Source organism: Doryrhamphus excisus, chromosome 22, assembly GCF_030265055.1.
Source record: "Doryrhamphus excisus isolate RoL2022-K1 chromosome 22, RoL_Dexc_1.0, whole genome shotgun sequence".
In the NCBI taxonomy this organism is placed as follows: Eukaryota; Metazoa; Chordata; class Actinopteri; order Syngnathiformes; family Syngnathidae; genus Doryrhamphus; species Doryrhamphus excisus.
The window spans coordinates 10134826-10149061 of NC_080487.1; the positions used below are offsets into that span (position 1 = coordinate 10134826).

The 14236-nt window shown below is 43.2% G+C and overlaps 1 protein-coding gene across 1 annotated transcript in view; it reads right to left on the reverse strand.

Moving 5' to 3' along the window:
* The window catches only part of ngfrb (nerve growth factor receptor b), a 36392-nt gene that overhangs the window by 13206 nt on the left and 8950 nt on the right, over nucleotides 1-14236 (reverse strand). Inside the window, exon 3 of the mRNA XM_058062542.1 lies at nucleotides 8963-9322. Within this exon, the coding sequence (XP_057918525.1) occupies nucleotides 8963-9322 (360 nt within the window). The remainder of the gene's footprint in view (nucleotides 1-8962; nucleotides 9323-14236) is intronic.

Sequence of the window (14236 nt, forward strand, 5' to 3'; positions counted from 1 at the left end):
ACTCCAAATTGTCCATAGGTATGAATATGAGTGTGAATGGTTGTTTGTCTATATTTCCCCAGTGATTGGCTGGCTGACGACCAGTCCAGGGTGTACCCCGCCTCTCGCCTGAAGACAGCTGGGATAGGCTCCAGAACCCCCGCAACCCTTGTGAGGATAAGTGGTAGAAAATGAATGAATGTTAGTCCTAAAGGTGTTTTGCTTTACGGTAGCCATGTTTTTCAACCAATCTTGCTCAGTTTTCTCATACTGTACATCAGTCCGCTGAAGTTTTGTATTAAATTTTGCTCTAAATTATTGAATTTTTTGTTGCAATGTCAATCATGGGCTCAAATTTTGGGTTTTAATAACATTGCCCCCATGCGGTGTACAGTATTTGTTCGAAAAATAATAGCACGGTCGCGGTGCATGTCTTGACAAATTTTCCCCCCTTGCAAGTTCAGTAGTTCAAGACTAGATGAAAGACATTGGACGACTTGGACACCCCATGCTTTATGACTATACTGTCATAAATCATCCAAGCTGGGTACACCAATGAGTTGTCCTAAATACGTAGTAGTCCTACCAATGTGGGATGACCTATCGCCCAAAGCACACATGCATGCATTCTATTATTCATGCTCATATTTAAAAGTTAATCAAATGCAACCCCTAAAAATGCAGTGCACACAGCCTTGTTCTTTTACATTCGAAAATGATGTTATTTTCTATCATAATATACATTTTTTTCCTGAAATTATGACTTTTTCTCATAAGAATACGACTTTATTATTGTAACAATACTACAGATTTTTTAATTTTTGCTGTTATTGTTTTTTTTTTTAATCGTTCTCTTGCTAGAATGTGCTGGGGGCTAGTAAAAAAAAACAGCCGCTGTCTGTAAATGGCCCCCGGGCCACACTTTTGACACCTCTGAACTAGACAGTAGTTAATGCATGCAGCTGTTTCACTCTACTGAGCGATAATGAGGAATATTTACAAAATGGCAACTGATTTTTAAAATATAAATGAGTCCTTTTCATCAATTCCACCCTCGGCCATCTCTGTGTGGAGTTTGCATGTTCTCCCCGTGCATGCGTGGGTTTTCTCCGGGTACTCCGGTTTCCTCCCACATTCCAAAAACATGCTAGGTTAATTAGCCACTCCAAATTGTCCATAGGTATGAATGTGAGTGTGAATGGTTGTTTGTCTATATGTGCCCTGTGATTGGCTGGCTGGCCACCAGTCCAGGGTGTACCCCGCCTCTCGCCCAAAGACAGCTGGGATAGGCTCCAGTACCCCCCGCGACCCTCGTGAGGAAAAAGCGGTAGAAAATGAATGAATGACTCCTTTTCATGTCAACTTCATGTTGCCTTAAAGGGGAAGTATTGTGCTTTTTCCACTTATAAATGGAATTCGAATGTTGTATTCTTGTGTTGAACGATGCCAAAATTTCAGATAATTAGGGTTACGCATTTGGGTAAGTGAGCCCTGAAAGAAATTTGGGATGGCTCAAAACGCTCGGTTTCAAAAGGCGTGGTAAAACTGTTTCTTTGTGATGTCACAGCGGGTGGACTTTCTTATATGGTTCATAGTTAGGCAGCACTTCGGGCGTGTGACCAATCACAGCGGAGTGGGCGTAGGTGAAATAAATAAAAATGGACCGCACAAATCAGCCGGAATAGGTGCAGATTCTGGAAGATCTAGAAAGCTTATTGTGTGTCGCTGCTCTATAGGAGTCCACAACTCAATACAAAGCGTAGAAAAATTAGCAAAATAGATCCCATTTAAGTTTTGTGAATAAAAAAATAACGTTTTGGACCAGGACTTGATGTGTTGGTCCACAACGACAAAAATGGAACCAACTTAAAACTGTTGGTTCGTTTCTAAATGATAAAAAATAGCCATGTTATAGTCAGTTATGTACAACACTAGCATATGTGTGATGGCATATTTTTGGTCCTTCACCACATAAAGCTTCAGGAGAACAAAAAGCTCAAGCAGAACTTTGACCGCAGAATGAATGAATGAACGCACGAGCCAGAGTACAAGCTTCATGGCCACCCTTGGACCTTTTGCTGTCATACCTCCAAAAATGTCCCCCTGCAATGCGGTTGGCCACATTTTTTTTAACGGTACGTCAGGATACTTTGACCACAAAGGGGATGATTCACATCTTCGCTCATCACAATACCCGGCAGTGTGCGGAGCAGGCGGCTGACGGGTTAAAGCGAAAAGGTCACTCCTGACGAGAAGACCGGAGTCAGAGGTGGCACAAGCGTGTTGGACGTGCAGCCACACAATAAGGGACTGTGCTGAATGGGGATTCCTCAGGGTTATTGATGTGCTAATGCTGTGGACACCACTCAATGTGGAATGTCCATGGCATTTTCCTTTTGGCATTTCTTTTTATGTCACTCAAATCCTCACGGACCCGCAAGTCAAAGACAAGCCCAGCCCCTCGTCAGACCTGCACCCAACCATAGGTCCAGTCGATTGTTAAGGTCAAGCAAACTTAGCAAGGAAACAACTCCCTCCTTCTCCTCCTACTCACTATTAATTCAATAACCTAATGGACTTGGGTCAATCAGTGCCCTCCTACCTCTCAGTCTTCCATCCCTTTCATTGAAAAACATGGTTGCTATCTAGTAAGACGTCTTGGCCACCAACCATAAGTCATTCATTTTTTTTACCGCTTATCCTCACGAGGGTCGCGGGGGGTGCTGGAGCCTATCCCAGCTGTCTTCAAACGAGAGGCGGGGTACACCCTGGACTGGTGGCCAGCCAATCACAGGGCACATATAGACAAACAACCATTCACACTCACATTCATACCTATGGACAATTTGGAGTCGCTAATTAACCTAGCATGTTTTTGGAATGTGGGAGGAAACCGGAGTTCACGGAGAAAACCCACGCATGCACGAGGAGAACATGCAAACTCCACACGGAGATACCCGAGGGTGAAATCGAACAAGGGTCTACTAGCTGTGGGGCCTGCACGCTAACCACTCAATCACCGTGCAACCAAGAAGCTCTGTAAATGTTATATTAATTCATTCATTCATTTTCTACTGCTTATCCTCACGAGGGTTGGGGGGGGGGGTTCTGGAGCCTATCCCAGCTGTCTTCGGGTGAAAGGCGGGGTACACCCTGGACTGGTGGCCAGCCAGCCAATCACAGGGCACATATAGACAAACAACCATTCACACTCACATTCATACCTATGGACAATTTGGAGTCGCTAATTAACCTAGCATGTTTTTGGAATGTGGGAGGAAAACCCACGCATGCACAGGGGAGAACATACAAATTGAATTGAACCCGGGTCTCCTAGCTGTGAGACCTGCGTGCTAACCACTCAACCACCGTGCAGCCCAGTCCATAAGTCATTTAAATCTTATTTTAAATATACTAAGACCCATGATTACTCTTGTGTTGTACCTCCAAGAAGAGTCCATTCACATACTCTCCAACCCTTCCACATAAAAGGTCTCTGGTGACCTTGTACCTTTGACCTGACTTTGACATCTGCAGTAGAGTGAAGTGCGTGTATCGCACGTCTTGATAAGGATCTTGTGTTCAGACCCTCCACTCTGCGGGTGTAGCATGACAAAGCCTGGTGGTTATTCACTTATTTGACCATCAGGGAGATGGGACTCCATTTTTTTGCCTCACAAAATTAAAACACTAAATACAAAACAAATTGGATTTTCACTTGTAAGTAAATCTAAGTAAATGTAAACAACTTTTTAAACTCCTGGTTATTCCAAGGGATATTCCGGTCTTTCCACCTTAAACGCAGCAATGCTTCGTCGAGCTCAAGTTACGACTTGTCTTTTTACTCTCTCCCGTTCTCCTCCCTTCACCCCGACTCGCTGCCTTCAGGCCGGTGTCGTCTGACTCGGTTAATGCACACGGACGTCTGGCAACGCTGTGATAACGCGAGTGCTCCGCTAAAGAGATTACATCGGGAATAAAGAGCTCGTGATTAGGTTAGAGTGAGGAATAACGTATGTTGATTGCTGCTGCGTGGTGCCTGGAGCGATCATGGCTGGAAAAACCGAGCATTCATCACGTGGTTATCTAAAGGATGTATGGCGGACTTCTGGTTTTCTTAGATTAGGATCTCAATCAGTTCCATTAAATCCTGCGTGTATCTTTAGTGGTTTTACTTCACTTGAATTCTGGTGCGTTTGCTTGCACCAATCAAACGGACCGAAGCCGCATCGTATCTGAAATATTGGAAATTGCCACTGGAAATAATCCCATTCCGCAGTTGTACGTAATGATATGCTGCGTGTATGTCCACTAGTGACGCCTGATCACAGTTCCACTCATCTGTGACAATGTGGTGTTACGCCTGCCTTAAGAAGCACTCAACATTTCTTGTAAACACAGAGCTAATGATACAGCAGAGATCCCATAAACCCGAGCAGCCATCTTTAGTGATGATTCTGCATAGTCAACACGAAACCAACATGTGATGTGGTTGGAAACTATCACTATGTATCCGAATCAGCATCTTCTGAGTCAAACATGGTAATGGTAATGGTTTTATGTGATTTGAACATGCATCAGATTACAATTGAGTGCATCCCATAATAAGTTCACAGTTCCACATGTCCAAAAGGAGTAGGAAGAAGCAAAGCTTATTAAATCCTACCCCTCCATCTGGTACTTTTACAATCAGTAACTGTTACATTTGTTCACTTCCTGCTTTCTGTAATATAGTTTAAGGTTTTTTTGTGTGTGTGTGTGCGCGCGACTCGGGCTCGATGAGTATGTTTTCACCACGTTGTGTTTTAATTATTATTATATATTATCATTATTGGGGATTTACGCACACTAGAAACCTTGCAATCCAACCTTCACTTGGTGTTCCCAGCGTCACTCGCTCATGACATGCGGCTGTTTTTTGAACAGCTGCCATTGTGTTTTTGTCCAATCAGAAGCTAAAGTAAATTTATATTTGAACCTGATAAACGTAACATTTATCAAATCAGAACACAATTGCTGCATTCTATCATTTGTTCACTTCCTGCCTTCCCAATATAGTTTAAGGGTTTTTTTTTTTTTTTAATTTAAATTTTTAAATTTTTAGTCCCGTACCAAAGTACAAGGTGATATGACCATACAATTTAATTTAATTTAATTTAATTTAATTTAATTTAATTTAATTTAATTTAATTTAATTTAATTTAATTTAATTTAATTTAATTTAATTTTTGACATGATGGGTACCATAGTAAGTGTCAATATAGTGATATATATATATAGCACATCATGACTGGTTCAAGACTCTTCATCCTTGTATTTAGCAAACATCAACTGCTTGTATTGTTTCTTGAATTGGCTCATCGTTGTGCATTGTTTGAGGGTCTTACTCAATCCATTCCATAGTTTGATTCCACATACTGAAATGCTATGGCTTTTTAACGTAGTCCTAGCATAGAAGTGTTTCAAATGTACTTCTTCCCTGAGATCATATTTCTCCTCTCTTGTAGAGAAGTATTGGATGACATTTTTAGCTAATTGGTTATTTTTAGCCTTATGCATTATTTTAGCTCTTTGAAGATGAACTATATCAGCAAGTTGAAGTATTTGTGATTTTAGAAATAAGGAGTTAGTATGTTCTCTGTAGGCGGCATTATGAATTATCCTTACTGGCCTTTTTTTGCAGTACATTTAGCGAGTGAAGATTGAGTTTATAGTTATTAGCCCATATTATGTTCTCTGTAGGTGGTAGTAACATTATTATTATGTTATGTCTTATTCACATCTATTGGGTAAAACAAGTGTAAAGGTGACTATAGGGGTGTTATTCAGGTCTAGAGGGCTTTATCGATGTTACAAAAACCACAGTTAGAAGGTCACAAATATGCTTTCTAGTCTATTTGTAGAAGGACGAAATTCTCTTATAGCGATCAGGTATTGAACCGCGGACCCGTGATAAAAGAGGAATTACCGTACACTGTAATTCTGCACTTGGCTAATGTTAAAGATGTAGTTTATCACAAACAGGAGGATATAACGAGGACGCAAACATTAGCATAGATGACTGATGCATAGTGGTAGTTGTATTTCAAGATGTGTAGCGAAGCCTGCTTTGTGGTGGCCTTGATGGGTTTTTCTCCTTTCCCTAGACATCATGAAAAAGTCAATTTTGCCTTTAATGAATACATTTATGATAGTGCTCTTGCATTGGATGTCATTAGCTTATGGAGATGTTCCAATGTGGAGATGTTCCTCTGTCAAAAGGACATTCTACCCTCCCTGGACTAAACCCAAAGACCCTGACCGACTCACAAGCCTCGTGCTTCTGACTTCACTGTGATAACAACACCCTTCCAAACGCTGCACGGCTGATCAACAGGCTCCTTTCATTGTCATCTCACAAAAGCATTGATTTAATCTGTGAGGCATCGGGTCGTCGGACGCCATGACGGAAGCGATGAGGAATTTGAGATCTGAAGCGTGATACCCACAGGGTGCAGTGATATAAAAGGAAATTCAGACCAGAGTTCAGGGATGTGACCTTCCTGTAATCCCTCAACTTCCTGGAGAAAGACTTTCTGTGTCCTTCTGATGGGGATGCATCACTGAAGACAACCAAAAGAGCTCCAGGATGGCATTTCATGGATCAATGGGCCAACAATGACGATAGTGTCACATTGAGATGATGTGGCCGAGGCTGACAATGTTGATGATTAGTGTTTCGTACTGTACGTACAGCGATTGACCGCAAATATGCTGTCACATTGTTTGGATTCATGACCTCAGTCCTTCATTGAACTTCAGTAGATGTCATGTTCAAACTGAGTAACATTGTGCCCTCAGTAGCCACGTATACATGGACCCAAAAATATTCCAATTCCGTTCGGGTTATTTGCTCAAACGGAAAGAATGTAACCTTTGTATACACCTCATTCCGAAAGAAAAGTGCCAATCCGAATGAATATATAATCGGATTCCCAGGGGTGGAATATTCCTTTCCCCAATCCGATTGAGGTATCTTGTACCCGCTCAATCGGGAAGTTGTCAGACTGCGTTCTTTTAGCGCATGCTCAGCTGTGACGTAACACGCAGACGTCTCTCGGGTTTTGAAAATGGCGGCGAGCAGTCATCACTGGACTACAGCAGAAAGTTCGTTTTTGATACAAACTTTAAAAGAACTGAACGTAATTCCAAGACTGGACGGCCAAAAAACTAGCAACTGCAAAAAAGCCTAGCAACGGTCCCAACAACCATGGTAATCACACTCTTGTCCACCATCTTCGATGAATCACGTGATGTTGTTTACGTTTTACTGCGCATGCCCCATTGACTATTCCGTTTCCATGTATACACTGTTTTCTGGTACGTCATTCGGAAAGATTCTATTCGGAAAGAGGAAAATCTCCTCATGTAAACGTGGCTAATTACTTTATTTGTTGGAAAGTGTAGCTAGCGGAAAGTTCGTTTTTGATACAAACTGTAAAAGAACTGAACGTAATTGCAAGACTGGACAGGCGAAAAACTCTCAACTGTGGAAAAAGCGTAGCCAACAACCGTCGTAATCACACTCTCGTCCGCCATCTTCAATGAATCACGTGATGTTGTTTACGTTTTACTGCGCATGCCCCATTGACTATTCTGTTTGATTATAGCGGTGCATGTAGACAGGAGATTGGATTATTCCGTTTCCATGTATACACTGTTTTCTGGTACGTCATTCGGAAAGAGGAAAATCTGCTCATGTAAACGTGGCTAATCACTTTATTTGTTGGAAAGTGTAGCTACATGTTTTGGAAGACATGCTAGCATGCTAGCATACATATAATACACAAAACAGGACTCAATACAACACTCAAAGTTTTCGAATTATTGGAGAAGCCGTCAAGAATTAGTTGTAAGTCCCAAAGGGCTGCACGGTGCTCGAGTGGTTAGCGAGCAGACCTCACAGCTAGGAGACCTGAGTTCAATTCCACCCTCGGCTATCTCTGTGTGGAGTTTGCATGGGTTTTCTCCGGGTACTCCGGTTTCCGCCCACATTCCAAAAACATGCTAGGTTAATTGGCGACTCCAAATTGTCCATAGGTATGAATGTGAGTGTGAATGGTTGTTTGTCTATATGTGCCCTGTGATTGGCAAGCAGCTTTCGTGTGCATTAGCGCCATCTGTGGAACAGAATCTAAACCAGAGGTGGGCAAACTACGGCCCGGGGGCCACATGCGGCCCGCCAAGTGTTTGAATACGGCCCAAAGTATTTCATTGAAACTTAACATACAACCTGGCATCATGGTACAACCTTGGTACACCATGGTACAAGTACATATAGCTGATTGCACTACATTTTTACAGATACAATAATTCCAGGTAGACTGTTACGTGTAGAATATATAGTATGCTCCCCCCCCCCCCCCCCGTCAATTTTGTTAAGTCAATGCGGCCCGCGAGTCAAAAAGTTTGCCCACCCCTGATCTAAACCCTTCTATACGCCATTACGCTACACGCAAGTCCAGTTTTATTAAAAAAGAAAATACATATCTATATAAAACATGTGCCGAGCTTAATTATAAAATATTAACAAGATTGAACTTTATCTTTTCTTGTTCCCGGGTGCGTTCTTTCAGCGAATGCTGAATGTTTACGTTTTACTGGGCATGCCCTATTGACTATTCTGGTTGATTATAGCGGCGCATGTAGACACGTGATTGGAATATTCCTTTCCATGTATACCATTGCTTTCGGAAAGGTCATTCGGAAAGAGAAAAACTCCTCATGTAAACGTGGCTAATGTGTACCATGAATTGTGGTGCCACGTCCAAATTCTTTAATAAATTCTGTAATACAGATATCCTCAATGTTTTATAATCATTCGAAAAATGGTCAATGATTTTTGGGCAGTTATTTGCCCATAAGTCATGTGGTATAGTCGGCAGAAAAATAACACAAGATTGAAGAAGCGGGTTTACGCAAACATATTGAGGCTTGGTCTTACCTTGACAAATAGTATCAGTGACAGAAGTGCAGGCCTGCAACTCTTCAACACCCTCGTCACAGGTAGTGCAGGGGATGCAGGGTTCCCGGGAACTTTCCTGGTCCGAGTATGTGTCCCCACCGCACTCTTCGCACACCGTGTCGTGGTCCGACTCGCAACTGAACAGCATGCCCTGGCCCTCGAGGCATTTGGTGCAGGGCTCGCACCTCTGCGAGAGGTCATTCAGGAAGTAGCCGTAGTTGCACACGCAAGTGGCGTCGTTGGCGTCCGTGCACGGGGTCTCCATACGGAAAAGACCTGTGCATTTTGTGCAGGGATGACATTTCTCCGTGTGGCTGAAGTTTTCTGAGAAGGTTTCACCTGGAAACAGAGGAAAGAACCGGACTTTAGATGTCCACTGTTATGCGAAATGGACTTATTGACTTTTTAATGATGTTCTAACACAGAGACAGTGAATGCATCCTGGCTGAGATGTGACTGGTGATTGGATGACAGCAAGGAATGGAGGGGGAATCGGGTTTACTGCACGGACAGATGCAAGAAAAAGATCCCTACTACATACCAGGTAGGTTTACATTCATTTACACAGATATTTACATATGTACATTTATCTTCAATATTAGCAAGATTTGATACTAGCATGAGTACAACTTTTTCTCCACTGAACTACTTTTCTACCTCAAAATTCAGTCAATCAAAACAGTGGTCGAGGCATAATTCACTGTGGATGGAATAATTACACAGATCACCAAGTCCAAGAAAACACTGCTGGAATAGGCGCAGAGTCTGAAAGATCTACAAAGCTTTCTGTGTGGGTTATAGTGTGTAGCTAGGTGTCCACAATACAATACAAAGTCCCGAAAATAAGTACGATAGGTCGCCTTTTACGCTGTAAATTTGATCATAAAGTTTTTCTTGGGCTGCACGGCGGACGAGTGGTTAGCACGGAGACCTCACAGCTAGGAGACCTGAGTTCAAGCCCACCCTCAGCCATCTCTGTGTGGAGTTTGCATGTTCTCCCCATGCATGCGTGGGTTTTCTCCGGGTACTCCGGTTTCCTCCCACATTCCAAAAACATGCTAGGTTAATTAGCGACTCCAAATTGTCCATAGGTATAAATGTGAGTGTGAATGGTTGTTTGTCTATATGTGCCCTGTGATTGGCTGGCGACCAGTCCAGGATGTACCCTGATAGATTCCAGCACCCCCCGCGACCCTTGCGAGGATAAGCGGTAGAAAATGAATGAATGAATGAATTAAGTTTTTCTTTAGCAAATAGGCTAACCTAGCATGATGTTGCTGATAAGGTGAGTGTAATGTCAGTTATGGTAGTGTTGCTAACTTTTGTGTCCTCCTGTCCCACTCCTTAATGTTGTTGTGTGTGATATACGGTATCTATTAAGTGTGTGACAGAGTTACAGTGTTGGAGACACGGAACGCTAGTAGCTTTAAGCTAGAGACACAAAAAAACGACATTATCCCATGCAGCAGCGCTTACTAAAACTGTCTAAATGACAGCATCATGTCACTTCTTAAATGTAACTTAAATGTATCATACAAAGATGTTTTTTTCCACTTGAGAAAAAAAATATATTTGCAAAGGACTTAATCAATATTGCATGTTTTATGGAATTGTATTTCAGATGGATAGAGAACTGGGAAACACTAAATTATGCAACAGACCCATTTGTAAGAGTAGGTTGTGCGTCTGCGAGTGCGACATCAAGATGAATGGGGAGATGGGAGGTCTTCACCACCGCAGAGTCCCTATTAATGCTCGTAAATCCTTGACAGGCGGCACGCTTTATTATGTTTGAGGTGATGGAATTTAAAGAAAGGCTTCCTTTTCTGTTGTTGAAATACAGTAGTGCAAATATAAAGGCTATGCTGTGACAAAAAAAAGTCGTATTATTAACTGAACTGATGTCGAGTGGTTAGCACGCAGACCTCACAGCGAGGAGACCCGATTTCAATCCCACCCTGTGGGTTTTCTCCGGGTACTCCGGTTTCCTCCCACATTCCAAAAACATGCTAGGTTAATTGGCGACTCCAAATTGTCCATATGTATGAATGTGAGTGTGAATGGTTGTTTGTCTATATGTGCCATGTGATTGGCTGGCTGGCGACCAGTCCAGGGTATACCCCGCCTCTCGCCTGAAGACAGCTGGTATAGGCTCCAGTACCCCCGCGACCCTTGTGAGGATAAGCGATAGAAAATGAATGAAGAATGTTTGCACGGTAGTCGAGTGGTTAGCGTGCAGACCTCACAGCTAGGAGACCCGAGTTCAATCCCACCCTCAGCCATCTCTGTGTGGAGTTTGCATGTTCTCCCCGTGCATGCGTGGGTTTTCTCCGGGTACTCCGGTTTCCTCCCACATTCCAAAAACATGCTAGGTTAATTGGCGACTCCAAATTGTCCATAGGTATGAATGTGAGTGTGAATGGTTGTTTGTCTATATGTGCCCTGTGATTGGCTGGCCACCAGTCCAGGGTGTCCGAAGACAGCTGGGATAGGCTCCAGCACCCTCGTGAGGATAAGCGGTAGAAAATGAATGAATGAATATGTTTAGTTTAAAATAGGGAGTGGATTGAACTTAACCATTACAAATTAACAAATAAAAGTGACATGACCTGAAATTGAACTGAACTAAAAATACTAAAAGACGAAACTGTAAAGAAAAAGATACTTACATTTGAACTATAATAAACTAAATCTAACTCACCTAAGGCTTTGTCTTGTCTTGAACTAAACCTAAACATAACTAAGCTAGCTGTGATAACACAGAGACTTCCTCTAGTTTTTGGGTGCAAAATGCTGTCCCTCACTTTTATGTGGTGTTCGGCCCCGAGGGGGGTGGGGGGTTACCCTGGTTACCCCCCACCCCCACCATTACCTCCTGCGACACCCTCCCTTCCGTCTAACAGACACACTCAGACGTGCTTCCCCGAGTGCTCTCAGAGCCATTATCATTGTACCATTCATCAATAATGCAAGTCAATACGTTAATAATGCTAGCCTGGAGTATGGACGTTGAGGAGGGGGGGGTGTTGAAGCGGGACGTGAACATGCTGCAGGGCTACAGATGGTCTTTTCCTGGTTCGGCATGATCCTAAAGCGAGGCTATTTGGCTCAGTTGTTCTGGTTGGGGAAGGGAAGGGAAGGGCCTTCAATAATATTCTATTTGTGGGTATAATGTCATGTTTTGGGGCTGCACGGTGGACGAGTGGTTAGCGCGCAGACCTCACAGATAGGAGACCAGGATTCGATTCCACCCTCGGGCATCTCTGTGTGGAGTTTGCATGCGTGTGTTTTCTCCGGGTACTCCGGTTTCCTCCCACATTCCAAAAACATGCTAGGTTAATTGGCGACTCCAAATTGTCCATAGGTATGAATGTGAGTGTGAATGGTTGTTTGTCTATATGTGCCCTGTGATTGGCTGGCCACCAGTCCAGGGTGTACCCCGCCTCTCACCCCAAGACAGCTGGGATAAGCTCCAGCACCCCCCACGTTTGGCGCTCATTGTGAACTTTTATTACCAGACAGACGAGGGCCTTCAGGCATAAGGGATGCCCCACTTCCCCCTGCAACATCTCCCCAGAGCCACCTGCTGTTTGACGCCCCTGCACAAACTGAAGAAAAAAGCAGAAGGGGGTCCCTTCTCCTTTTTGCATTTTGAAGCTTTCAACTTTCAATTTTGCGTGGCACTTTTTGAATGTGTCTCCCATTGATCATGTTTAGGCAGCTAAACTGTGAGACTTTTAAGGACTGATTAGGCTGTTGAGCAATAACAGGAAGCCACAAGCATGATTTTATTTCAGGGTCGGTAATTATTTTCTGCCTCACACACACACACACACACACAAATAACACAGTAGATCAGACCCGTTAGGCATTTTCCATAATTATCTTGTTTTTTAATGAACGTTCCAACTGCAGCATGTGATGATTATGATGAACAACCACACCCTGTGACTGATATTATTAACAAGACATGCATGGTTGGAGACTATGAAAATCTATCCCAAATAAATATGCCATTAAATGAATAGAAATTAGTCATCAAATAAATTATTAGGGAAATAGTTCCAGTCATTCATTTTCTACCACTTATCCTCACGAGGGTTGCATGTGTGCTGGAGCCTATCCCAGCTGTCTTCAGGCGAGAGGCGGGGTACACCCTGGACTGGTGGCCAGCCAATCACAGGGCACATATAGACAAACAACCATTCACACTCACATTCATACCTATGGACAATTTGGAGTCGGTAATTAACCTAGCATGTTTTTGGAATGTGGGAGGAAACCGGAGTACCCGGAGAAAACTGGGGAGAACATGCAAACTCCACAGAGATGCAGAATCAAACTTAGGTCTCCTAGCTGCGTGGCTGCACGCTAGCCACTCGTTCACCGTGCAGCCCCAGATCAAACTATTAATTCGTTAATTAATTTCCTACCGCTTTTCCTCACGAGAGTCGCAGGGGGTGCTGGAGTCTATCCCAGCTGTCTTCGGGCGCGCCAGCCAATCACAGGGCACATATAGACAAACAACCATTCACACTCACATTCATACCTATGGACAATTTGGAGTCGCCAATTAACCTAGCATGTTTTTGGAATGTGGGAGGAAACCGGAGTACCCGGAGAAAACCCACGCATGCACTGGGAGAACATGCAAACTCCACACAGAGATGGCTGAGGGTGGGATTGAACTCAGATCTCCTAGCTGTGAGGCATGCGCACTAACCACTTGTCCGCCGTGCAGCCGGAAATAGTTCAATTCATTCATTAATTCATTCATTCATTTGGGAAACCCTCCATATTGCCCATGCAGGAGAAAGTGACTTTTCTGTTCTCGAGGAAGGGATGCTTAGATAAACAAGGAAGTAATAAATCAAGCCTCTTCACCCTCCTGTAGAACCCCCTTCTCAATAAATTATCTCCTTTGTGTCTCTGACTTCTCTCATGACTTGAAATTTGGATCACTTTATGGTCTCCTTATCTGTGACCCTTCCAGGAGTAGCCTGAAAAACCCTGGGAATGTTGTCAGTCCTGGCTCTGAACCAACCCCTGGCCTCTATGGTCTCTGTCCTCTTAACCTCCAACGCTCTCAAAAGGCAGACTCTCATATAAATCATCTTAATTCCGCTTGTGAGTAGACACCATCTCACTTCTCTGACGCTTTAAAGATGCTACATTGTCGAGTATATTTTTCGACAACAATTGGGAGTGGATCTTGTATCTTCTCCCACTCTTCATTAAATCTTTCTGGCCGGT